The sequence below is a fragment of the Pezoporus occidentalis genome, unplaced genomic scaffold (assembly GCF_034315485.1).
Source record: "Pezoporus occidentalis ecotype Australia unplaced genomic scaffold, CSIRO_AGI_Poc_V1 ctg725, whole genome shotgun sequence".
Classification (NCBI taxonomy): Eukaryota; Metazoa; Chordata; class Aves; order Psittaciformes; family Psittacidae; genus Pezoporus; species Pezoporus occidentalis.
In genome coordinates, this window is record NW_026916077.1 from 1 (window position 1) to 25,754 (window position 25,754).

Below are 25,754 nucleotides of genomic sequence, written 5' to 3' on the forward strand. Positions count from 1 at the left end.
ATCACCCCAACACCCTTTGAGGTCAACCACCATCACCCCAACACCCATTAAGTTCAACCGCCATCAGCCCAACACCCTTTAAGGTCAACCACCATCAACCCAACACCCTTTAAGGTCAACCACCATCACCCCAACACCCATTAAGCTCAACCACCATCACCCCAACACCCATTAAGGTCAACCACCATCAACCCAACACCCATTAAGGTCAACCACCATCACCCCAACACCCATTAAGGTCAACCACGATCAACCCAACACCCATTAAGGTCAACCACCATCACCCCAACACCCATTAAGGTCAACCACCATCACCCCAACACCCTTTAACGTCAACCACCATCACCCCAACACCCTTTAAGGTCAACCACCATCAACCCAACACCCATTAAGGTCAACCACCATCACCCCAACACCCATTAAGGTCAACCACCATCACCCCAACACCCATTAAGGTCAACCACCATCACCCCAACACCCATTAAGGTCAACCACCATCACCCCAACACCCACTTAGGTCAACCACCATCAACCCAACACCCTTTGAGGTCAACCACCATGAACCCAACACCCATTAAGTTCAACCACCATCAACCCAACACCCATTAAGGTCAACCACCATCACCCCAACACCCATTAAGGTCAACCACCATCACCCCAACACCCTTTAAAATCAACCACCATCACCCAACACCCATTAAGGTCAACCACCATCACCCCAACACCCATTAAGGTCAACCACCATCACCCCAACACCCATTAAGTTCAACCACCATCAACCCAACACCCATTAAGGTCAACCACCATCAACCCAACACCCATTAAGGTCAACCACCATCAACCCAACACCCATTAAGGTCAACCACGATCAACCCAACACCCATTAAGGTCAACCACGATCAACCCAACACCCATTAAGGTCAACCACCATCAACCCAACACCCTTTAAGGTCAACCACCATCACCCCAACACCCATTAAGTTCAACCACCATCACCCCAACACCCATTAAGTTCAACCACCATTAACCCAACACCCATTAAGTTCAACCACCATCAACCCAACACCCTTTGAGGTCAACCACCATCACCCCAACACCCTTTAAGGTCAACCACCATCACCCCAACACCCATTAAGTTCAACCACCACCACCCCAACACCCATTAAGTTCAACCACCACCACCCCAACACCCATTAAGGTCAACCACCATCACCCCAAGACTCACTTAGGGTCCCCATCCCCATCCCAAGCCCCCCCTTATCTCCATCCGCACCATCCCAAGCCCCATGGAAGCCGACCCCCATCCCTCTGCCCCCCATCCCTCACCCGCCAGCCTCTTCATCCAAGCGGCCTCGTCGATGCCCAGGTTGTTGACGACGATGCGCAGGATGTTACCCAAGAGGGTGTTGAGGTGGGCGCTGGTGACGGCCGTGGGGCAGGGCCCGTGGGGCAGCGCCTCGGCGCCGCGCTCCCACCAGCGGGGCAGGTAACTGCAGAGCATGGGCAGCGTCACCTCGATGATGTGGGGCATCTCCGTGTAGCGCGCCCCAGACTCGGCCAGCGCCCCGATGGCCCCCATGAGCTCCTCGAGGGATGGAACGTCCGGGCATAGGTCCTGAACCCGGCTCGGAAGGCCCAGCACTGCAATGGGGCAGGGAGGGGGACGCGGTGAGAGGGGGGAGATCAATGGGGTAGGGGGAAGACAATGGGGAAGGGGGGAAGCCAATGGGGAAGGGGGAAGCCAATGGGGAAGGTCAATGGTCAAGAGGACACCCAATGGGGAAGGGGGAAGCCAATGGGGAAGGGGGAAGCCAATGGGGAAGGGGGGAAGCCAATGGGGAAGGGGGAAGCCAATGGGGAAGGGGGAAGCCAATGGGGAAGGTCAATGGTCAAGGGGACACCCAATGGGAAAGGGGGAAGCCAATGGGGAAGGGGGAAGCCAATGGGGAAGGGGGAAGCCAATGGGGAAGGGGGAAGCCAATGGGGAAGGTCAATGATCAAGGGGACACCCAATGGGGAATGGGGAAGGGGGGGGAAGCCAATGGGGAAGGTCAATGATCGGGGAAGAGGACACCCAATGGGGAAGGGGGGAAGCCAATGGGGAAGGGGGAAGCCAATGGGGAAGGGGGGAAGCCAATGGGGAAGGGGGAAGCCAATGGGGAAGGGAATGCCAAGGGGACACCCAATGGGGAAGGGGGAAGCCAATGGGGAAGGGGGAAGCCAATGGGGAAGGTCAATGGTCAAGGGGACACCCAATGGGGAAGGGGGGAAGCCAATGGGGAAAGGGGGAAGCCAATGGGGAGAGGGGGAAGCCAATGGGGAAGGGGGAAGCCAATGGGGAAGGGGGAAGCCAATGGGGAAGGTCAATGATCAAGGGGACACCCAATGGGGAAGGGGGAAGCCAATGGGGAAGGGGGAAGCCAATGGGGAAGGTCAATGGTCAAGGGGACACCCAATGGGGAAGGGGGAACCCAATGGTCAAGGGGTCGCCCAATGATGAAGGGAGCACCCAACGGTGATGTGGGGCAGGCGAGGGGATGGATGTGGGGCAGGCGCTGTGGGGCAGGCACTGTGGGGCAGCCATGGGGATGGATGTGGGGCAGACGCGGGGTTGGATGTGGGGCAGGCGCTGTGGGGCAGGCGCTGTGGATGTGGGGCAGATGTGGGGCAGGTGCTGTGGGGCAGGCATGGGGATGGATGTGGGGCAGCCATGGGGCAGGTGTGGGTCAGGTGTGGGTCAGGTGTGGGGCAGGTGTGGGTCAGGTGTGGGGCAGGTGTGGGGCAGGTGTGGGGCAGGTGTGGGGCGCTGACCGGCGCGCTCGCGGGCGGACTTGGTGCTGTACACGGAGCAGGGGTTGAGGTGGTTGAGGTGTGGGTGAGGCGCTGTGGGGCAGGTGTGGGGCAGGTGTGGGGCAGGTGTGGGGCAGGTGTGGGGCGCTGACCGGCGCGCTCGCGGGCGGACTTGGTGCTGTACACGGAGCAGGGGTTGAGGTGGTTCAGGTGGGGCTCCAGGAAGGCCACCGGCATCGCGGCCGCCAGCCGGGCCAGGCACTCCCCCAGCGCCGGGCGCTGCCTGCGGGACCCACGGAGCTCAGACCCACAGCGACCCACGGCCAGGGGGATCCGCGGCACACGGAGAGACCCATAGGGACCCATAGGGACCCATAGAGACACATAGAGACACATAGGGACCCATAGGAACACATAGAGACCCATAGGGACACATAGAGACACATAGAGACACATAGAGACATAGAGACACATAGAGACACATAGGGACACATAGAGACACATAGGGACACATAGAGACACATAGAGACACATAGAGACCCATAGAGACACATAGAGACACATAGGGACACATAGGGACACATAGAGACCCATAGAGACCCATAGAGACCCATAGAGACCCATAGAGACACATAGCATCCATAGAGACCCATAGAGAACATAGAACACATAGAGCCCCATAGAGAACATAGAGACCCATAGAACACATACAGAACATAGAGCCCCATAGAGCCCATAGCACCCATAGCATCCATGGCACCCATAGTGCTCCATGGAACCCATAGCACCCATACCCCCCACAGCCCCCATAGCCCCCATAGCCCCCACAGCTCCCATAGCCCCATAGCCCCACAACCCCCATACCCCCATAGCCCCCATAGCCTCCACAACCCCCATACCCCCATAGCCCCACACCCCTATACCCTCCATAGCCCCACAGTCCCACAGCAACCCACACCCCCCCCCACCCCCCCAGCCCCCCCATAGCCCCCCAGCCCCATAGCGCAGCCCCATAGCGCAGCCCCATAGCTGGGAGGTCACCTCTCCATGTAGGGGTTCTTGGTGGTACCCAGGGAGTAGATGCTGCTGAGGATGCGGTAGCAGGAGACCTGGACGTCATCGACTGTGGGGCAGGGGCACCCGGGACGTTAGGGGGCAGGAGAGGCCCCTGCGAGCCCCATAGCCCACACCCCATAGCCCCTATACCCCATACCCCCCATACCCCATATACCCCATAGCCCCCATACCCCATATAACCCATAGCCCCTATACCCCATAGCCCATACACCCCATACCCCATAGCCCCTATACCCCATACATCCCATACCCCATAGCCCCTATACCCCATACATCAAATACCCCATAGCCCCTATACCCCATACCCCATACATCCCATACCCCATACCCCCCCCGTACCCCATATCCAACACCCCATACCCCATACATCCCATACCCCATAGCCCCTATACCCCATACATCAAATACCCCATACACCCCATATCCCCCATAACCCCCCCACCCCATATCCCCTCCCCCCATATCCCTCCCCACCCCCACCCCATATCCCCCCACCCCCCTTCCACCCCCCCACTCCCCACCCCATATCCCCCCCATATCCCTCCCCACACCCCAACCCCCCATACCCCCCAGCACCCCCCTGCCCCATATCCCCCCACACCCCCCCACCCCATCCACCCCACATCCCCCCCACGCCCCCACCCCCACCCCATATCCCCCCCATATCTCCCCCACCCCCCCACCCCACATCCCCCCCAACCCTCACCCCCACCCCCACCCCATATCCCCTCCCCCACACTCTCCCCACCCCCACCCCATATCCCCCCCACACCCCACCCCCCATACCCCCTACACCCCCTCCACCCCATATCCACCCCATATCCCCCCCCATCCCTGCCCCATATCCCCCCCATCCCCTCCCCATAGCTGCCCCATATCCCCCCCATATCCCCCCCCACACCCCACCCCCCCCACCCCACACCCCCCCAACCCTCACCCCCCAACCCCCACCCCATATCCCCCCCATATCCCCCCCACCCCCTACCCCATATCCCCTCTCCCCATAACTCTCCCCACCCCCACCCCATATCCCCCCCAACGTCATCCCCCGCCCTCAGCTGCCCCAGATGCTGCCACACGGAGCTGAGCAGGGGCAGGAGCGCGGCCGTGGCGTAGCTCAGCTTCTGCCCCACACCCTTGGGGCCGCGCCGCCCCCCCGGCACCTGCCCCAGCCTCAGGCTCTCCCCGAGCTTCTCCAGGTCCTCGGCCGCCCCCTCGAAGAACGAGCGCAGCCCGGCCTTGACGATCTCCGGGCCCGACTTCATCACGGTCCTGTGGGGCGGCAATGGGGCAGCAATGGGGCGGATGTGGGGCAGCAATGGGGCAGCAATGGGGCGGATGTGGGGCAGCAATGGGGAGCAATGGGGCGGATGTGGGGCAGCAATGGGGAGCAATGGGGCAGCAATGGGGACTTCATCATGGGGTGGGGCGGCAATCCAGGGGTGGGGCAGCAATGGGGCGGATGTGGGGCAGCAATGGGGAGCAATGGGGCAGCAATGGGGCGGATGTGGGGCAGCAATGGGGAGCAATGGGGAGCAATGGGGAGCAATGGGGAGCAATGGGGATGGCCATGGGGAACGAGCGCAGCCCGGCCTTGACGATCTCCGGGCCCGACTTCATCACGGTCCTGTGGGGCAGCAATGGGGCAGCAATGGGGCGGATGTGGGGCAGCAATGGGGCAGCAATGGGGCGGATGTGGGGCAGCAATGGGGCGGATGTGGGGCAGCAATGGGGAGCAATGGGGAGCAATGGGGATGGCCATGGGGAACGAGCGCAGCCCGGCCTTGACGATCTCCGGGCCCGACTTCATCACGGTCCTGTGGGGCAGCAATGGGGCGGATGTGGGGCAGCAATGGGGAGCAATGGGGCAGCAATGGGGAGCAATGGGGCAGCAATGGGGAGCAATGGGGCGGATGTGGGGCAGCAATGGGGCAGCAATGGGGCAGCAATGGGGCAGCAATGGGGCAGCAATGGGGCAGCAATGGGGCAGCAATGGGGAGCAATGGGGCAGCAATGGGGCAGCAATGGGGCGGATGTGGGGCAGCAATGGGGCAGCAATGGGGCGGATGTGGGGCAGCAATGGGGCAGCAATGGGGCGGATGTGGGGCAGCAATGGGGAGCAATGGGGAGCAATGGGGATGGCCATGGGGAACGAGCGCAGCCCGGCCTTGACGATCTCCGGGCCCGACTTCATCACGGTCCTGTGGGGCGGCAATGGGGCAGCAATGGGGCAGCAATGGGGCAGCAATGGGGCGGATGTGGGGCAGCAATGGGGCAGCAATGGGGCAGCAATGGGGCGGATGTGGGGCAGCAATGGGGAGCAATGGGGATGGCCATGGGGAACGAGCGCAGCCCGGCCTTGACGATCTCCGGGCCCGACTTCATCACGGTCCTGTGGGGCGGCAATGGGGCAGCAATGGGGCAGCAATGGGGCGGATGTGGGGCAGCAATGGGGCAGCAATGGGGCAGATGTGGGGCAGCAATGGGGCAGCAATGGGGAGCAATGGGGCAGCAATGGGGAGCAATGGGGCAGCAATGGGGATGGCCATGGGGAACGAGCGCAGCCCGGCCTTGACGATCTCCGGGCCCGACTTCATCACGGTCCTGTGGGGCAGCAATGGGGCAGCAATGGGGCGGATGTGGGGCAGCAATGGGGCGGATGTGGGGCAGCAATGGGGCAGCAATGGGGCAGCAAGCAATGGGGAGCAATGGGGCAGCAATGGGGCAGCAATGGGGCAGCAATGGGGCAGCAATGGGGAGCAATGGGGATGGCCATGGGGAACGAGCGCAGCCCGGCCTTGACGATCTCCGGGCCCGACTTCATCACGGTCCTGTGGGGCGGCAATGGGGCAGCAATGGGGCAGCAATGGGGCAGCAATGGGGAGCAATGGGGCGGATGTGGGGCAGCAATGGGGGCAGCAATGGGGCAGCAATGGGGAGCAATGGGGCGGATGTGGGGCAGCAATGGGGCGGATGTGGGGCAGCAATGGGGCAGCAATGGGGCAGCAATGGGGCAGCAATGGGGCAGCAATGGGGAAGCAATGGGGAGCAATGGGGATGGCCATGGGGAACAAGGCAGCCCGGCCTTGACGATCTCCAGGCCCGACTTCATCACGGTCCTGTGGGGCGGCAATGGGGCAGCAATGGGGCGGATGTGGGGCAGCAATGGGGCAGCAATGGGGAGCAATGGGGAACGAGCGCAGCCCGGCCTTGACGATCTCCGGGCCCGACTTCATCACGGTCCTATGGGGAGAGAGCTGTGGGGCGGATGTGGGGCAGCAATGGGGAGCAATGGGAAGCAATGGGGAGCAATGGGAATGGACAGCAATGGGGCAGCAGTGGGGCAGCTGTGGGGCAGCAATGGGACAGCAATGGGGATGGACAGCAATGGGGACATGGGGCCATGGGGCAGCCATGGGGCCATGGGGCAGCCGTAGGGACATAGGGACCACCATAGGGCCATGGGGCAGGCGTGGGGCAGGCGTGGGGCAGGCGTGGGGCAGCCATGGGGCAGCCGTGGGGCAGCCGTGGGGCAGTGACGGGGCAGTGACGTGGCAGCCATGGGGCAGCCGTGGGGCAGCCATGGGGCAGCCATGGGGCAGCTGTGGGGCAGCCATGGGGCAGCCGTGGGGCAGCCGTGGGGCAGCCGTGGGGCAGCAGTGGGGCTGGGGGGCAGCCATGGGGCAGCCGTGGGGCAGCAGTGGGGCCATGGGGCAGCAGTGGGGCAGCCGTGGGGCAGCCATGGGGCAGCCATGGGGCAGCAGTGGGGCAGCTGTGGGGCCATGGGGCAGCAGTGGGGCAGCCGTGGGGCAGCCATGGGGCAGCCGTGGGGCAGCCGTGGGGCAGCCGTGGGGCCATGGGGCAGCCATGGGGCAGCCATGGGGCAGCCGTGGGGCCATGGGGCAGCCATGGGGCAGCCATGGGGCAGCCGTGGGGCAGCCGTGGGGCAGCCATGGGGCCGGACCTGGCATCCAGGGAGCGCGCCAGGATGTGCAGGCAGTTCACCACGGCCGGAGCGTCCGTCCCTGCGGGCAGGCACCGTGAGCCAGCGCCCCATAGAGACCCATAGAGCCCCATAGAGCCCCATAGAGACCCATAGAGACCCATAGGGACCCATAGAGACCCATAGAGACCCATAGCGACCCATAGAGACCCATAGAGACCCATAGAGACCCATAGGGACCCATAGAGACACATAGGGACCCATAGAGACCCATAGCGCCCTGTAGCACCCCATAGTGACCCATAGCAACCCATAGCACCCATAGTGACCCATAGCACCCCATAGCGCCCCATAGTGCCCCATAGCGCCCCGTAGCGCCCCATAGTGACCCATAGCAACCCATAGCCACCCATAGGGACCCATAGCGACCCATAGCGACCCACAGAGACCCATAGCGACCCACAGGGACCCACAGAGACCCATAGGGACCCACAGGGACCCATAGGGAACAACAGGGACCCCATAGAGAAACCATAGGGAGCTCATAGGGACCCATAGAGACCCTCAACACCCCCATCGAGACCCCATAGAAATCCCATAGAGACCCCATAGAGACCCCACAGACACCCACAGAGACCCCATAGAGACCCATAGAGACCCACAGAGACCCCATAGAGCCCCATAGAGACCCCATAAAGACCCCATAGAGACCCATAGAGACCCATAGACCCCATAGACACCCATAGAGACCCATAGGGACCCATAGAGATCCCATAGAGACCCATAGAGACCCCATAGAGACCCATAGAGAACCCATAGAGACCCATAGAGCCAGACCCATAGAGACCCATCGAGCCAGACCCATAGCGACCCCCCCGCCCCATAGATGCCCCATAGCGTCCTCACCGAACAGCGAGATGCGGTGCCGGACCAGGGCCGCCAGCTTGCAGAAGAGGCTGTAAGGGGGGGACAATGATGAGGATGTGGGTCAGGGATGGGGGCTATGGGGCTATGGGGGCTATGGGGGCTATGGGGGCTATGGGGGTTATGGGGGTTATGGGGGCTATGGGGGTTATGGGGGCTATGGGGGTTATGGGGGCTATGGGGGCTATGGGGGCTATGGGGGTTATGGGGGCTATGGGGGTTATGGGGGCTATGGGGGCTATGGGGGCTATGGGGTATGGGGGGCTATGGGGGCTATGGGGTCTATGGGGGGCTATGGGGGGTATGGGGGCCATGGGGGGCTATGGGGGGCTATGCGGGCTATGGCTGCTTTGGGTGCTATGGATGCTATAGGTGCTATGGGTGTTATGGATGCTATGGGTGCTATGGGGCTATGGCGCTATGGATACTATGGGGTGCTATGGGTTGCCGTGGGGCGCTAAGGGGCGCTATGGGGTGCTATGGGTGCTATGGATGCTATGGAGCGCTATAGGTGCTATGGGGCACTATGGATGCTATGGGGCACAATGGGTGCTATGGGGCGCTAGGGATGCTATGGGCCGCTATGGATGCTATGGGGTGCTCTGGATGCTATGGATGCTATGGGGCGCTATGTATACTATGGGGCACTATGGGTGCTATGGGGCGCCGTGGGGCGCTATGGTGCGTTATGGGGTGCTATGGACGCTCTTAATGCTATGGGGCACTATGGATGCTATAGGGTGCTATGGATGCTATGGGTGTTATGGGGCGCTATGGGGCGCTATGGGGCACTATGGGTGCTATGGGGCGCTATGGGGCACTATAGATGCTATGGATGCTATGGGGCACTATGGATGCTATGGATGCTATGGGGCACTATGGATGCTATGGATGCTATGGGGCACTATGGATGCTATGGGGCTCTATGGGTCGCCGTGGGGTGCTATGGGTGCTATGGGGCACTATGGATGCCATGGATGCTATGGGGCGCTATGGGTGCTATGGGGCACTATGGATGCCATGGATGCTATGGGGCACTATGGATGCTATGGGGCACTATGGATGCTATGGGGTGCCGTGGGGCGCTATGGATGCTATGGGGCGCTATGGATGCTATGGATGCTATGGGGCGCTATGGGTGCTATGGGTGCTATGGATGCTATGGATGCTATGGGTCGCTATGGGTCGCTATGGGTCGCTATGGGTCGCTATGGGCTATGGATGCTATGGGGATGGGTCCCTATGGGTCGCTATGGATGCTATGGATGCTATGTGTCGCTATGTGTCTCTATGGGGATGGGCTATGGATGCTATGTGATGTGCTATGTGTCTCTATGTGTCCCTATGGGTCCCTATGGGTCTCTATGTGTCTCTATGGGTCGCCGTGGCTCCCACCTGGTCACCATCTCCTTCTCCTTGTTGGAGGCGTGGCCGCCGGAGCCCAGCGCCAGGGCCGGGGTGCTCAGGAAATACCCGCAGTGGTTGTGGAAGTAACGGTGGAGGAGGGGCAGCAGCACCTGCGGGCACAGAGACCCATGGGGGGACGTGGGGGGACATAGAGACCCATAGAGACCCATAGAGACCCATAGAGACACATAGAGACCCATAGAGACACATAGGGACACATAGGGACACATAGAGACACATAGGGACACATAGGGACACATAGGGACCCATAGGGACCCATAGGGACACATAGGGACACATAGGGACACATAGAGACACATAGGGAGCCATAGAGACCCATAGAGACACAGAGACGCATAGAGAGCCATAGAGAGCCATAGAGACACATAGAGACACATAGAGACACATAGAGACACATAGGGACACATAGAGACCCATAGGGACACATAGAGACACATAGGGACACATAGAGACACATAGAGACACATAGAGACACATAGAGACACATAGAGACCCATAGGGACACATAGAGACACATAGAGACACATAGAGACACATAGAGACACATAGAGACCCATAGGGACCCATAGGGACCCATAGAGACCCATAGGGACCCATAGAGACCCATAGGGACCCACAGGGACCCATAGGGACCCATAGAGACCCATAGGGACCCACAGGGACCCATAGGGACCCATAGGGACCCACAGGACCCCCATCTGACCTTGGCGAAGAACTTGATCTCCTGCTCATGGGGGGATTTCTCCACTCGGCCACTGCTGACCACGGCCTCTGGGGGGCGACAGAGAGAACATGGGGGGCCATTGGGACCCATAGGGACCCCATAGGGACCCATAGAGACCCATAGAGACCCATAGAGACCATTGGGACCCATAGAGACCCCATAGGGAACCATAGAGACCCATAGGGATTCCCATGCCCACCCCATCCCCACCCCACCCCCACCCCACACCCCCCCACGCCCCATAGCGCCCCATAGAACCCATAGATCCCCATAGCGCCCCATAGCGCCCCATAGAGCCCATAGATCCCCATAGCGCCCCATAGAACCCATAGCGCTCCATAGAATCCATAGTGCCCCATAGAACCCATAGCGCCCCATAGCACCCATAGCACCCCATAGCGCCCTATAGCGCCCCATAGCGCCCCACAGCACCCCATAGAACCCATAGCGCCCCATAGAACCCATAGTGCCCCATAGCGCTGCACAGCTCCCCACAGCGCCCCATAGCGCCCCATAGAATCCATAGCACCCCATAGAACCCATAGTGCCCCATAGCGCCCCATAGAACCCATAGCGCCCCATAGAACCCATAGTGCCCCATAGCGCCCCACATCTCCCCACATCTCCCCAAAGTACCCATAGCGCCCCATAGCACCCCACAGTGCCCCATAGCGCCCCATAGGACCCATAGCGCCCCACAGCGCCCCATAGCACCCCATAGCGCCCCATAGAACCCATAGCGCCCCATAGAACCCATAGTGCCCCATAGAACCGATAGTGCCCCATAGCGCTGCACAGCTCCCCACAGTGCCCCATAGCGCCCCACAGTGCCTCACAGTGCCCCACAGCGCCCCACAGTGCCCCATAGCGCCCAATAGCGCCCAATAGTGCCCCATAGCACCTATAGCGCCCCATAGCGCCCCATAGTGCCCCACAGTGCCCCACAGCGCCCCATCGAACCCATAGCACCCCATAGAACCCATAGCGGCCCACAGTGCCCCACAGCACCCCATAGAACCCATAGCGCCCCATAGCACCCATAGCGCCCCATAGCACCCATAGCGCCCCATAGCGCCCCATAGAACCCATAGCGCCCCATAGCACCCCATAGCGCCCCATAGCACCCCATAGCACCCCATAGCGCCCCATAGCGCCCCATAGCGCCCCATAGCGCCCCATAGAACCCATAGCGCCCCATAGAACCCATAGTGCCCCATAGCGCTGCACAGCTCCCCACAGCGCCCCATAGCGCCCCATAGAATCCATAGCACCCCATAGAACCCATAGTGCCCCATAGCGCCCCATAGAACCCATAGCGCTCCATAGAACCCATAGTGCCCCATAGCGCCCCACAGCGCCCCATAGAACCCATAGTGCCCCATAGCTCCCCATAGTACCCATAGCGCCCCATAGCCCCCATAGCACCCATAGCGCCCCATAGCGCCCCATAGCACCCATAGAACCCATAGTGCCCCATAGCTCCCCATAGCACCCATAGCGCCCCATAGCGCCCATAGCACCCATAGCGCCCCATAGCGCCCCATAGCACCCACTGCGCTCCATAACACCCACAGCACCCCATAGTGCCCTATGGCACCCATAGCCCCGCACCCCATAGCGCATAGCACCCATAGCACCCATAGCACCCATAGCACCCATAGCGCCCCATAGCACCCATAGCACCCATAGCACCCATAGCGCCCCATAGCGCCCATAGCACCCATAGCACCCATAGCGCCCCATAGCACCCATAGCGCCCCACAGCGCCCCATAGCGCCCCATAGCACCCATAGCGCCCCACAGCGCCCCACAGCGCCCCATAGCACCCATAGCGCCCCACAGCGCCCCCCGAGGCCGCACCCAGGTGCGCGATGAACTCCTGGGCCGTGTCCATCCAGCGCAGGAGCTGCTGCAGGAACCCGAAGGCGAAACGCTTCTCGATGGAGGAGGAGTCGAGCTCCATGTCCTTGAGGCCCCTGGGACCCACGGAGACCATAGAGACACATAGGGACCCATAGGGACCATAGGGACCATAGGGACCCATAGAGACCCATAGAGACACATAGGGACCCATAGGGACACATAGAGACCCATAGTGCCCCATAGCACCCCATAACGCCCCATAGCACCCCATAGAACCCATAGAGCCCCATAGAGCCCATAGCACCCCATAGAACCCATAGAACCCCATAGAACCCATAGTGCCCCATAGCGCCCCATAGAACCCATAGAGCCCCACAGAGCCCCATAGAGCGCATAGTACCCCATAGTGCCCCATAGAACCCATACATCCCCATAGCTCCCCATGGAACCCATAGAACCCCATAGAGCCCCATAGAGGGCACAGCACCCCATAGCACCCCACAGCGCCCCATAGCGCCCCATAGAACCCATAACGTCCCATAGAACCCATAGCACCCCATAACGCCCCATAGAACCCACAGCGCCCCACAGCACACCATAGCGCCCCATAGAACCCATAACGCCCCATAGAACCCACAGCGCCCCATAGCTCCCCATAGCGCTCCATAGAACCCCACAGCGTCCCACAGCACCCCACAGCACCCCATAGCGCCCCATAGTGCTCCATAGAACCCATAGCACCCCATAGCGCCCCATAGAACCCATAGCGCCCCATAGCGCCCCATAGAACCCATAGCGCCCCATAGCGCCCCACAGCGCCCCATAGAACCCATAGCGCCCCATAGCGCCCCATAGAACCCATAGCACCCCATAACGCCCCATAGTGCCCCATAGCGCCCCATAGCGCCCTATAGAACCCATAGCGCCCCATAGTGCCCCATAGCACCCATAGCGCCCCATAGCGCCCCATAGCGCCCCACAGCGCCCCACAGCGCCCCATAGCGCCCCATAGCGCCCCATAGCGCCCCGCTCACCGGGTCACGGCGTATCCGTGCAGCTGCAGGAACTTGAGCAGCTCCTGCGCCTTCTCCCTGTCCCGCGCCTTCTCCTGCGCCGTCAGCGTGTCGTAGGGCACGAGCAGCGGGTGCGAGCCCCCCCCTGCGAGCCACGGAGCCGTGGGGCACAGAGCGGAGATGGGGCGGCAGTGGGGCAGAGACCGGCAATGGGGCAGCAGTGGGGCGGCAATGGGGCAGCAATGGGGCAGAGAGCAGCAATGGGGCAGCAGAGCGGTAATGGGGCAGAGAGCGGCAATGGGGCAGAGAGCGGCAATGGGGCAGCAGTGGGGCAGAGAGCGGCAATGGGGCGGCAGTGGGGCTGCAATGGGGCGGCAGTGGGGCAGAGAGGGGCAATGGGGGCAGTGCAGAGCATCAATGGGGCAGAGAGGGGCGGCAGTGGGGCAGAGAGGGGCAATGGGGCAGAGAGCGGCAATGGGGCAGCAATGGGGCAGAGAGCGGCAATGGGGCAGAGAGCGGCAATGGGGCGGCAGTGGGGCAGAGAGTGGCAATGGGGCAGCAGTGGGGCAGGGGGCAGCAGTGGGGCAGAGAGCATCAATGGGGCAGAGAGCAGCAATGGGGCAGAGAGCAGCAATGGGGCAGAGAGTGGCAGTGGGGCAGAGAGCAGCAGTGGGGCAGAGAGCGGCAATGGGGCGGCAGTGGGGCAGCAATGGGGCAGAGAGTGGCAATGGGGCGGCGATGGGGCAGCAGTGGGGCAGCAGTGGGGCAGAGAGCGGCAATGGGCAGCAGTGGGGCAGAGAGCGGCAGTGGGGCAGAGAGCATCAATGGGGCAGAGAGCATCAGTGGGGTGCAGAGAGCATCAATGGGGCAGAGAGCATCAATGGGGCAGAGAGCATCAGTGTGGCAGAGAGAGCATCAGTGGGGCAGAGAGCATCAGTGGGGTGCAGAGAGCATCAATGGGGCAGAGAGCATCAGTGGGGCAGAGAGCATCAATGGGGCAGAGAGAGCATCAATGGGGCAGAGAGCATCAATGGGGCAGAGAGCATCAATGGGGCAGAGAGAGCATCAATGGGGCAGAGAGCATCAGTGGGGCAGAGAGCATCAGTGGGGCAGAGAGCATCAATGGGGCAGTGGGGCAGAGAGCATCAATGGGGCAGAGAGCATCAATGGGGCAGAGAGCATCAATGGGGCAGAGAGAGCATCAGTGGGGCAGAGAGCATCAGTGGGGCAGAGAGCAGCAGTGGGGCAGAGAGCAGCAGTGGGGTGCAGAGAGCATCAGTGGGGCAGAGAGCATCAGTGGGGCAGAGAGAGCATCAATGGGGCAGAGAGCATCAATGGGGCAGAGAGCATCAGTGGGGTGCAGAGAGCATCAGTGGGGCAGAGAGCATCAATGGGGCAGAGAGCATCAGTGGGGCAGAGAGAGCATCAATGGGGCAGAGAGCATCAATGGGGCAGAGAGAGCATCAGTGGGGTGCAGAGAGCATCAATGGGGCAGTGAGCATCAATGGGGCAGAGAGAGCATCAGTGGGGCAGAGAGAGCATCAATGGGGCAGAGAGCATCAGTGGGGTGCAGAGAGCATCAATGGGGCAGAGAGCATCAGTGGGGCAGAGAGCAGCAATGGGGCAGAGAGCATCAATGGTGCAGAGAGCATCAATGGGGCAGAGAGCATCAGTGGGGCAGAGAGAGCATCAATGGGGCAGAGAGCATCAATGGGGCAGAGAGCAGCAATGGGGCAGAGAGCATCAGTGGGGCAGAGAGAGCATCAGTGGGGCAGAGAGCATCAATGGGGCAGAGAGAGCATCAATGGGGCAGAGAGCATCAATGGGGTGCAGAGAACATCAGTGGGGCAGAGAGCATCAATGGGGCAGAGAGCATCAGTGGGGCAGAGAGAGCATCAATGGGGCAGAGAGCATCAGTGGGGCAGAGAGCATCAATGGGGCAGAGAACATCAATGGGGCAGAGAGAGCATCAATGGGGCAGAGAGCATCAGTGGGGCAGAGAGAGCATCAGTGGGGCAGAGCACGGGGCTGGGGTCAGGGAGGAGGGGCCCCCCGGGAGCTGTGGGGCGGAGGGGCCCCCATGGGTTCCTATGGGGCAGGGGGGGGCTCACCCTTGGCCTCCAGCTCCAGCTTCTTCTTGCGGCCCCACGTGTTGTGGTAGTTCTCAGCCAGCTGCTCCGCCATGGCCTGGGGGGGATGGGGGGTGGATATGGGGTGGGGGTGTGGGGTGAGGGTGGGGGGTGGGGGGTGGGGGGGATATGGGGGGTGTGGGGTGGGGGTGGTGGTGTGGGGTGTGGGGGGGGATATGGGGGGGATATGGGGTGAGGGTGGGGGGTGGGGGTGTGGGGTGGGGGGGGGGGATATGGGGGTGGGGTGGGGGTGGGGGGTGGGGTGGGGATATGGGGTGGGGGGTGTGGGTGTGGGGGGGGGGGGGTGGGGTGGGGGGATATGGGGGGGATATGGGGTGGGGGTGTGGGGTGGGGGTGGGGGGCGTAGGGTGGGGATATGGGGTGGGGGTGGAGGGTGGGGTGGGGGGTGGGGGGGAGATGGGGGGTGGGGTGGGGGTGTGGGGGGATATGGGGGGATATGGGGGGTGGGGTGGGGTGGGGGTGGGGATATGGGGGGGATATGGGGGGGATATGGGGGAACAATGGGGGGAGATGGGGTAACAATGGGGGGGATATGGGGGAACAATGGGGGGGATATGGGGGGGATATGGGGGGGGTGGGGGGATATGGGGGGGATGGGGGATGGGGGGCGCTGTGGGGCTGGGGGGATATGGGGGGGGGGGGGGGGGGGGGATATGGGGGGGATATGGGGTGTGGGGGGTGGGGTGGGGGGGGATATGGGGGGGGGATATGGGGTGGGGGTGTGGGGTGGGGTATATGGGGGGGATATGGGGGGGGGTGGGGGGGGTATGGGGGGGATGGGGGGTGTGAGGGGCGGTGGGGAGGGGATATGGGGGGGGTGTGGGGGGATATGGGGGGGTTATGAGGGTTGGGGTGGGGGGTGGGGGATGGGGTGTGGGATATGGGGTGGGGTGGGGGGTGGAGGGTGTGGGGTGGGGGGGATATGAGGGGTGTGGGGTGGGGGTGTGGGGTGGGGGGATATGGGGGGTATTATGGGATGTGGGGTGTGGGGTATTATGGGATGTGGGGTGTGGGGTATTATGGGGTGTGGGATGTGGGGTATTATGGGATGTGGGGTATTATGGGATGTGGGATATTATGGGATGTGGGGTATTATGGGATGTGGGGTATTATGGGATGTGGGGTGTTATGGGATGTGGGGTGCTATGGGATATGGGGTATTATGGGATGTGGGCTCTTATGGGATGCAGGATATGGGGTATTATGGGATATGGGGTATTATGGGATGGGGGCTGTGGGGTGTTATGGGATGTGGGGTGTTATGGGGTATTATGGGATGTGGGGTGTTATGGGATGTGGGGTATTATGGGATGTGGGGTATTATGGGATGCAGGATATGGGGTATTTTGGGATATGTGGTATTATGGGATGGGGGCTGTGGGGTGCTATGGGGTATTATGGGATGGGGGCTATTATGGGATGTGGGGTACTATGGGATGCAGGATATGGGGTGTTATGGGCTGTGGGCTATTATGGGATGGGGGCTGTGGGGTGTTATGGGATGTGGGGTGTTATGGGATGGGGGCTGTGGGCTATTATGGGCTGCGGGCTATTATGGGATGGGGGCTGTGGGGCTCAGGCCCTCACCTGCAACTCCCGGGACAGGGTCACCCCCGAGAGGTCCACGGGCTGGGGGCTGTAACCGTGGCTGGGGTCGTAGGTGGCCTTGGGGGGCAGAGCAGAGGGAGGGCGCCGTGGGGCAGAGCGACCCACAGGCCCCCATAGGGACCTAGGGAGCCTATGGACCCCTATGGAGCCCTATGGAGCCCTATGGACCCCTATGGAGCCCTATGGACCCACAGACCCCCATAGGGACCTAGGGACCCTATGGACCCCTATGGAGCCCTATGGACCCTATGGACCCACAGACCCCTATAGGGACCTATGGAGCCCTATGGACCCTATGGACCCACAGACCCCCATAGGGACCTAGGGACCCTATGGACCCCTATGGAGCCCTATGGAGCCCTATGGACCCCTATGGACCCACAGACCCCTATAGGGACCTATGGGACCCTATGGAGCCCTATGGACCCTATGGACCCACAGACCCCCATAGGGACCTATGGACCCTATGGACCCCTATGGAGCCCTATGGACCCTATGGACCCTATGGAGCCCTATGGACCCTATGGACCCCTATGGAGCCCTATGGACCCACAGACCCCCATAGGGACCTAGGGACCCTATGGACCCCTATGGAGCCCTATAGGGACCTAGGGACCCCTATGGACCCTATGGACCCACAGACCCCCATAGGGACCTAGGGAGCCTATGGACCCACAGACCCCCATAGGGACCTATAGACCCCTATGGACCCCTATGGACCCCTATAGGGACCTATGGACCCCAATGGACCCCATGGACCCCCATGGACCCCATGGAACCCATGGACCCCCATGGACCCCATGGACCCCTATAGACCCCTATAGACCCCTATAGACTCTATGGACCCCATGGACCCCCATGGACCGCATGGACCTCTATAGACCCCCATGGACCCCAATGGACCCCATGGACCCCCATGGACCCCCATGGACCCCATGGACCCCTATAGACTCCCATAGACCCCATGGACCCCCATGGACGCCTATAGACTCTATGGACCCCTATAGACCCCCATGGGCCCCCATGGACCCCTATAGACCCCTATAGACTCTATGGACCCCCTGGACCCCCTGGACCCCACAGCCTGCAGACCTGGGCCGACTGGGAGATCTTTCGGGTCTTCTTCTTCTCCACTTTGTCCTCCTCCCCCTCGCGGGCCTTCTCCACCGTCCACTCCCAGGCCAGCATCGCCTTGAGGGACTCCTTGATTGGCCAGCGGTAGATCTCCTTGTCCTGGGGGCGCAGGGGGGCGCAGTGGGGCTGGGGAACTCCGGGGGGAACTCAATGGGGTTGGGGGAACTCAATGGGGTTGGGGGAACTCAATGGGGTTGGAGGAACTCAATGGGGTTGGATGGGGTTGGATGGGGTTGAAAGAACTCAATGGGGTTGGATGGGGTTGGAGGAACTCAATGGGGTTGAATGGGGTTGGATGGGGTTGAAGGAACTCAATGGGGTTGGATGGGGTTGGGGGTACTCAGTGGGGTTGGATGGGGTTGATGGAACTCAATGGGGTTGGATGGGTTTGAAGGAACTCAATGGGGTTGGATGGGGTTGGAGGAACTCAATGGGGTTGGGGGAACTCAATGGGGTTGGATGGGGTTGGGGGAACTCAATGGGGTTGGATGGGGTTGGGGAACTCAATGGGGTTGGGGGAACTCAATGGGGTTGGATGGGGTTGGATGGGGTTGGAGGAACTCAATGAGGTTGGGGGAACTCAATGGGGTTGGGGGAACTCAATGGGGTTGGATGGGGTTGGGGGTACTCAGTGGGGTTGGATGGGGTTGGGGGAACTCAATGGGGTTGGGGGAACTCAATGGGGTTGGGGGAACTCAATGGGGTTGGATGGGGTTGGAGGAACTCAATGGGGCTGGGGGAACTCAATGGGGTTGGATGGGGTTGGGGGTCCCCAATGGGCTTCAGGGGATCCCAATGGGGTTGAATGGCGTTATGGGTCCCCAATGGTGTTCAGGGGACCCCAATGTCCTCGAGGTTCTCCCCATAGGGGCTGTGGGGCCCGGAGGCCCCGGTACCTTCTCGGAGAAGGTCTTGTACGGGCGCAGCATCGGGTGCGTCTTGGCCTCTTCATCCACGGCCTCCCCGAAGGACCAATTGTTCTGGATCTGCCATGGGGGGGACATGGGGGGCGCGGGGACATCAGTGGGGCGCTGGGGGGGGGCATTGGGGGCGCTATGGGGCGCAGGTTTGGGGTCGCACCTTGTCGAAGGCCCACTTCTCATGGGTGAACTCCGCGTACTTGTTGATGAAGCCATCGAGCTTCTCGGGGATGATGACGCTGGGGGGAGAGGGGAGAAGTGGGGCTGGGTTATGGGGCTGGGTTATGGGGCTGGGCTATGGGGCTGGGTTATGGGGCTGGGTTATGGGGCTGATTTATGGGGCTGGGTTATGGGGCTGGGTTATGGGGCTGGGCTATGGAGCTGGGCTATGGAGCAGGGCTCTGTGGCTGGGTTATGGGGCAGGGTTCTGTGGCAGGGTTATGGGGCAAGTCCATGGGGCAGGGCTGTCTGTCAGGGTTATGGGGCAGGTTTATAGGGCAGGATTATGGGGCAGGGCTATGGAGCAGGCTTATACGTCATAGGGCAGGTCTATGGGTAAGGTCTATGGGGCAGGTCTATGGGGCATTTCTATAGGGCAGGGCTATGGGGCAGGGCTATGGGGCAGGGCTATAGGGCAGGGCTATGGGGCAGGGCTATGGGGCAGGTCTATGGGGCAGGGCTATGGGGCAGGGTTATGGGGCAGGGCTATGGGGCAGGGCTATGGGTCAGGGCTATGTGGCAGGGCTATGGGGCAGGGCTATGGGGCAGGGCTATGGGGCAGGGCTATGGGTCAGGGCTATGTGGCAGGGCTATGGGGCAGGGCTATGGGGCAGGGTTATGGGGCAGGGCTATGGGGCAGGGCTATGGGGCAGGGCTATGGCGCAGATCTATGGGGCAGGGCTATGGGGCAGGTCTATGGGGCAGGGCTATGGGGCAGGGCTATAGGGCAGGGCTATGGGGCAGGGCTATGGGTCAGGTCTATGGGTCAGGGCTATGGGGCAGGGCTATAGGGCAGGTCTATGGGGCAGGTCTATGGGGCAGGTCTATGGGGCAGATCTATGGGGCAGGTCTATGGGGCAGGTCTATGGGGCAGGTCTATGGGGCAGGTCTATGGGGCAGGTCTATAGGGCAGGTCTATGGGGCAGCGCCGTGGGGCAGGAGGGCCCTGGGCTCACTTGAGGGTCTCCACGGGCTTGGGGTCGAAGTTGCCCTCGGCGTCCACGGCCGCCTTCTTCTCGGTGCGCGAGGAGTAGCTGGCGTCGACGTAGTCGGGCGGGAGGGCGCCGGCGATGGCGCACAGGCACGGCATGGCCAGGCGGGAGAGCTCGGGGTCGAAGCGCTGCCGGCACCCGCGCCCATCACCGTCGGCATCGGCGGCATCGGCATCGGCGTCATGGTCAACGTCATCATCGTTGTCATCGTCGTCATCGTTGTCATCGTCATCATCATTGTCATCATTGTCATCGGCATCGTCATCGTCCGTCATCATCGTCATCGTCATCATCGTTGTCATCGTCATCATCATCATCATTGTCATCGTCATCATCGTTGTCATCGTCATCATCGTTGTCATTGTCATCATCATTGTCATCATTGTCATCGGCATCGTCATCATCGTTGTCATCGTCATCGTCATCATCGTTGTCATCATCATCATCGTCATCATTGTCATCGGCATCGTCATCATCGTTGTCATCGTCATCATCATTGTCATCGTCATCATCGTTGTCACCGTCATCGTCATCATCGTTGTCATCGTCGTCATCATTGTCATCATTGTCATCGTCATCATCATCGTCGTCGTCGTCCGTCATCGTCGTCATCGTCGTCATCATCGTCTTCGGCATCGTCATCGTTGTCATCATCATCATCATCATCATCATCGTCATCGTTGGCGTCATCGGCATCATCGGCGTCGTCATCGGCATCGTTGTCATCGTCATTGTCATCGCCGTCATCATCGTCATCGTCATTGTCATCGTCGTCATTGGCATCATCATCGGCATCATCGGCATCGTTGTCATCGTCATCGGCGGCATTGGCGTCGTCATCGGTGTCATCATCATCATCGTCATCATGGTCATTGTCATCGTCGTCGTCATTGTCATAGTCATCATCATTGTCATCGTTGTCATCGTCATCGTTGTCATCATCGTCATCGTCATCGTTGTCATCATCATGGACATCAACGTCATCATCATCGTCATCATTGTCTTCGTCATCGTCATCGTCATCATTGTCATCATCGTCAATGTCATCATCGTCATCCCCGACGTCATTGTCATCATCAACCCATTGTCATCATCACCATCCCATCATCCTCCTCCTCCTCATCATCCCCATCATCATCATCGTCCTCATCATCCCCATCATTACCATCTCCCCATCGCCATCCCCATTATTGTCATCATCATCATCCCCATCTTCCTCCCCATCCTCCTCATCATCATCCCATTGTCATCATCGTCATCCCCACCATCATCATCCCATTGTCATCATCATCATCCCCATCATCATCCCCATCGTCATCATCTCCATCATCATCGTCATCCCCATCATCCCCATCATCATCATCCCCATCGTCATCATCTCAATCATCATCATCCCCATCATCCCCATCATCCCCATCGTCATCCCCATCATCATCATCCCCATTGTCATCATCATCATCATCCCCATCATCATCCCCATCGTCATCCCCATCATCCCCATCATCGTCCTCATCATCCCATCCCCATCATCCCCATCATCATCATCCCCATCGTCATCACCTCCATCATCATCATCATCCCCATCATCCCCATCCCCATCATCATCCTCACCCCACATCCCCATTCCCCCCCCCCCGTGCCCCCCATCTCCCCCCCGTGCCCCCCACCTTGTGCGCCAGGGACTGGAAGATGCCCCAGAAGAGCTTCCTGGTGAGGTGCAGCTCCTCCTCGGAGCTCACGCCGTGATTGGGCCACCCACTGGGCAGGCAGTAGTACTTCCAACACCGCTCGTAGTGATTGGTCAGCAGCTGGGCGGGACGGAGGGGGATTGACCAATGGGGGCATCCCTATGGGGGGGGACGGACCCCCATAATGTCCTCTCCATCGCCTCACCTTGAGCGGCATCTTGGAGAACTCATTGAGGATGGGAACGTCGAAGACCAGGCGGCGCAGGAGGTGCTGCAGCATCGAGGGGCTGATGTACCTGGGGGGGGTTGGGGGCCCACGGTTGGGTCATGGCACCCACGGTTGGGTCGTGGCACCCATGGTTGGGTCGTGGCACCCACGGTTGGGTCATGGCGCCCATGGTTGGGTCATGGCACCCACGGTTGGGTCATGGCGCCCATGGTTGGGTCGTGGCCCCCATGGTTGGGTCATGGCACACATGGTTGGGTCGTGGCACCCATGGTTGGGTCGTGGCGCCCATGGTTGGGTTTTGGTGTCATTGGTTGGGTTGTGGTGTCAACGCTTGGGTCATGGCGCCCATGGTTGGGTCATGGCACCCACAGTTGGGTTTTGGTGTCATTGGTTGGGTTGTGGTGTCAACGCTTGGGTCATGGCACCCATGGTTGTGTCATGGCACCCATGGTTGGGTCGTGGTGCCCATGGTTGGGTCATGGAGCCCATTGTTGGGTCATGGTGCCCATGGTTGGGTTTTGGTGTCATTGGTTGGGTTGTGGTGTCAACGGTTGGGTCATGGCACCCATGGTTGGGTCGTGGCGCCCATGGTTGGGTCATGGCACCCACGGTTGGGTCGTGGCACCCATGGTTGGGTCGTGGCGCCCACGGTTGGGTCATGGCACCCATGGTTGTGTCGTGGAGCCCATGGTTGGGTCATGGCGCCCATGGTTGTGTCATGGCACCCATGGTTGTGTCGTGGAGCCCATGGTTGGGTCGTGGCGCCCATGGTTGGGTCGTGGCACCCATGGTTGTGTCATGGTGCCCATGGTTGGGTCATGGCACCCATGGTTGGGTTGTGGCACCCATGGTTGGGTCGTGGTGCCCATGGTTGGGTCATGGCACCCATGGTTGGGTCATGGCACCCATGGTTGGGTCGTGGCGCCCACGGTTGGGTCATGGCACCCACGGTTGGGTCATGGCACCCACGGTTGGGTCATGGCACCCATGGTTGGGTCATGGCACTCATGGTTGGGTTGTGGCGCCCACGGTTGGGTCATGGCACCCATGGTTGGGTCGTGGCGCCCATGGTTGGGTTGTGGCACCCATGGTTGATTCGTGGTGCCCATGGCTGGGTCATGGAGCCCAAGGTTGGGTCATGGAGCCCAAGGTTGGGTCATGGCGCCCATGGTTGGGTCCTGTCACCCATGGTTGGGTTTTGGGTGCCATGGTTGGGTCCTGGTTGGGTTTCGGATGCCGTGGTTGGGTTTTGGGTGCCATGGTTGGGTCCTGTCACCCATGGTTGGGTTTTGGGTGCCATGGTTGTGTTTTGGATGCCATGGTTGGGTCCTGACCCCCATGGTTGGGTCCTGGTTGTGTTTTGGATGCCATGGTTGGGTTTTGGGTGCCATGGTTGGGTCCTGACACCCATGGTTGGGTCCTGGTTGGGTTTTGGGTGCCGTGGTTGGGTTTTGGGTGTCATGGTTGGGTCCTGACCCCCATGGTTGGGTCCTGGTTGGGTTTTGGTTGCTGTGATTGGGTCCTGGTTGGGTTTTGGGTGCCGTGGTTGGGTTTTGGGTGCCGTGGTTGGGTTTTGGGTGCCGTGGTTGGGTTTTGGGTGCCATGGTTGAGTCCTGGTTGGGTTTTGGGTGCCGTGGTTGGGTTTTGGGTGCCATGGTTGTGTTTTGGGTGCCATGGTTGGGTCCTGACCCCCATGGTTGGGTTTTGGGTGCCGTGGTTGGGTTTTGGGTGCCATGGTTGGGTCCTGACACCCATGGTTGGGTCCTGGTTGGGTTTTGGGTGTCATGGTTGGGTCCTGGTTGGGTTTTGGGTGCCATGGTTGGGTCCTGGTTGGGTTTTGGGTGTCATGGTTGGGTCATGGTTGGGTTTTGGGTGCCATGGTTGGGTTTCGGGTGCCATGGTTGGGTCCTGGTTGGGTTTTGGGTGTCATGGTTGGGTCATGGTTGGGTTTTGGGTGCCATGGTTGGGTTTTGGGTGCCATGGTTGGGTCATGGTTGGGTTTTGGGTGCCATGGTTGGGTCCTGGTTGGGTTTTGGATGCCATGGTTGGGTTTTGGGTGCCATGGTTGGGTCCTGTCACCCATGGTTGTGTTTTGGGTGTCATGGTTGGGTCCTGGTTGCGTTTTGGGCACCGCGCTTGTCTCCTGGTTGCCCCCCGCCCCCCATCTCACCGGCAGAGCGCCATGAGGCACTCGTCGATGAGGTCGCGCTGGGCCTTGGTGAGCGCCCTGGCGCGGGACAGCCGGTACACGGTGTGCAGCGCCGAGTCCACCAGGCCGGCGCGGTGCTCGGTGCCGGCGAAGAGCGGCGCGCACTTGGTGAGCAGCGGCAGCACCGCCTGGCTCAGGTAGCGGTTCAGCGCCAGCGCCATCTCCGTCGTGCTGAATGCGGCCTAGGGGGGCGGGCGAAGGGGGCGCTATGGGGCATGAGGGGGAGCTGTGGGGCACGGGGAGGGCTATGGGGCACGGGGAGAGATATGGAGCGCTATGGGGCACGGGGAGGGCTATGGGGCACAGGGAGGGCTATGGGGCACAGGGAGCGCTATGGGGCACGGGGAGAGATATGGGGCACGGGGAGGGCTATGGGGCACGGGGAGAATTATGGGGAATGGGGAGAGCTATGGGGAACAGGGAGAGCTATGGGGCATGGGGAGAGCTATGGGGCACAGGGAGGGCTATGGGGCACAGGGAGAGCTATGGGGCACGGGGAGAGATATGGGGCACGGGGAGAGATATGGGGCACCCCATAGGACACCCCATAGGACACCCCATAACACCCCATTTCAACCCCATAACACCCCATAGTGCCCCATAGCGCCCCACAGGACACCCCATAGGACACCCCATAGCGCCCCATAGGACACCCCATAGCGCCCCATAGGACACCCCATTTCCACCCCATAACACCCCAAAGGACACCCCATAGTGCCCCATAACACCCCATAGACACCCCATAGCGCCCCATAGGACACCCCATAACACCCCATAGACACCCCATAGCGCCCCATAGGACACCCCATAACACCCCAAAGACACCCCGTAGCGCCCCATAGA

The 25,754-nt window shown here is 61.0% G+C and overlaps 1 protein-coding gene across 1 annotated transcript in view; it reads right to left on the reverse strand.

Annotated features, from left to right (window-relative positions):
• Positions 1 to 1,273: 1,273 nt before the first annotated feature.
• LOC134155044 (ryanodine receptor 1-like) overlaps positions 1,274 to 25,754 on the reverse strand; it is a gene marked incomplete at its 3' end in the record, with an annotated part of 38,552 nt that continues 14,071 nt past the window's right edge. The window contains exons 6-24 of the mRNA XM_062601782.1: positions 24,873 to 25,093; positions 22,679 to 22,769; positions 22,453 to 22,593; positions 20,750 to 20,913; positions 19,735 to 19,813; positions 19,551 to 19,640; positions 18,613 to 18,753; positions 17,500 to 17,577; positions 15,874 to 15,949; positions 13,784 to 13,907; positions 12,747 to 12,862; positions 10,866 to 10,933; positions 10,130 to 10,251; positions 8,717 to 8,766; positions 7,832 to 7,892; positions 4,906 to 5,139; positions 3,832 to 3,918; positions 2,943 to 3,073; positions 1,274 to 1,641 (exon numbers count right to left, since the gene is read on the reverse strand). Of these exons, the coding sequence (XP_062457766.1) occupies positions 1,274 to 1,641; positions 2,943 to 3,073; positions 3,832 to 3,918; positions 4,906 to 5,139; positions 7,832 to 7,892; positions 8,717 to 8,766; positions 10,130 to 10,251; positions 10,866 to 10,933; positions 12,747 to 12,862; positions 13,784 to 13,907; positions 15,874 to 15,949; positions 17,500 to 17,577; positions 18,613 to 18,753; positions 19,551 to 19,640; positions 19,735 to 19,813; positions 20,750 to 20,913; positions 22,453 to 22,593; positions 22,679 to 22,769; positions 24,873 to 25,093 (2,442 nt within the window). The remainder of the gene's footprint in view (positions 1,642 to 2,942; positions 3,074 to 3,831; positions 3,919 to 4,905; positions 5,140 to 7,831; positions 7,893 to 8,716; positions 8,767 to 10,129; positions 10,252 to 10,865; positions 10,934 to 12,746; positions 12,863 to 13,783; positions 13,908 to 15,873; positions 15,950 to 17,499; positions 17,578 to 18,612; positions 18,754 to 19,550; positions 19,641 to 19,734; positions 19,814 to 20,749; positions 20,914 to 22,452; positions 22,594 to 22,678; positions 22,770 to 24,872; positions 25,094 to 25,754) is intronic.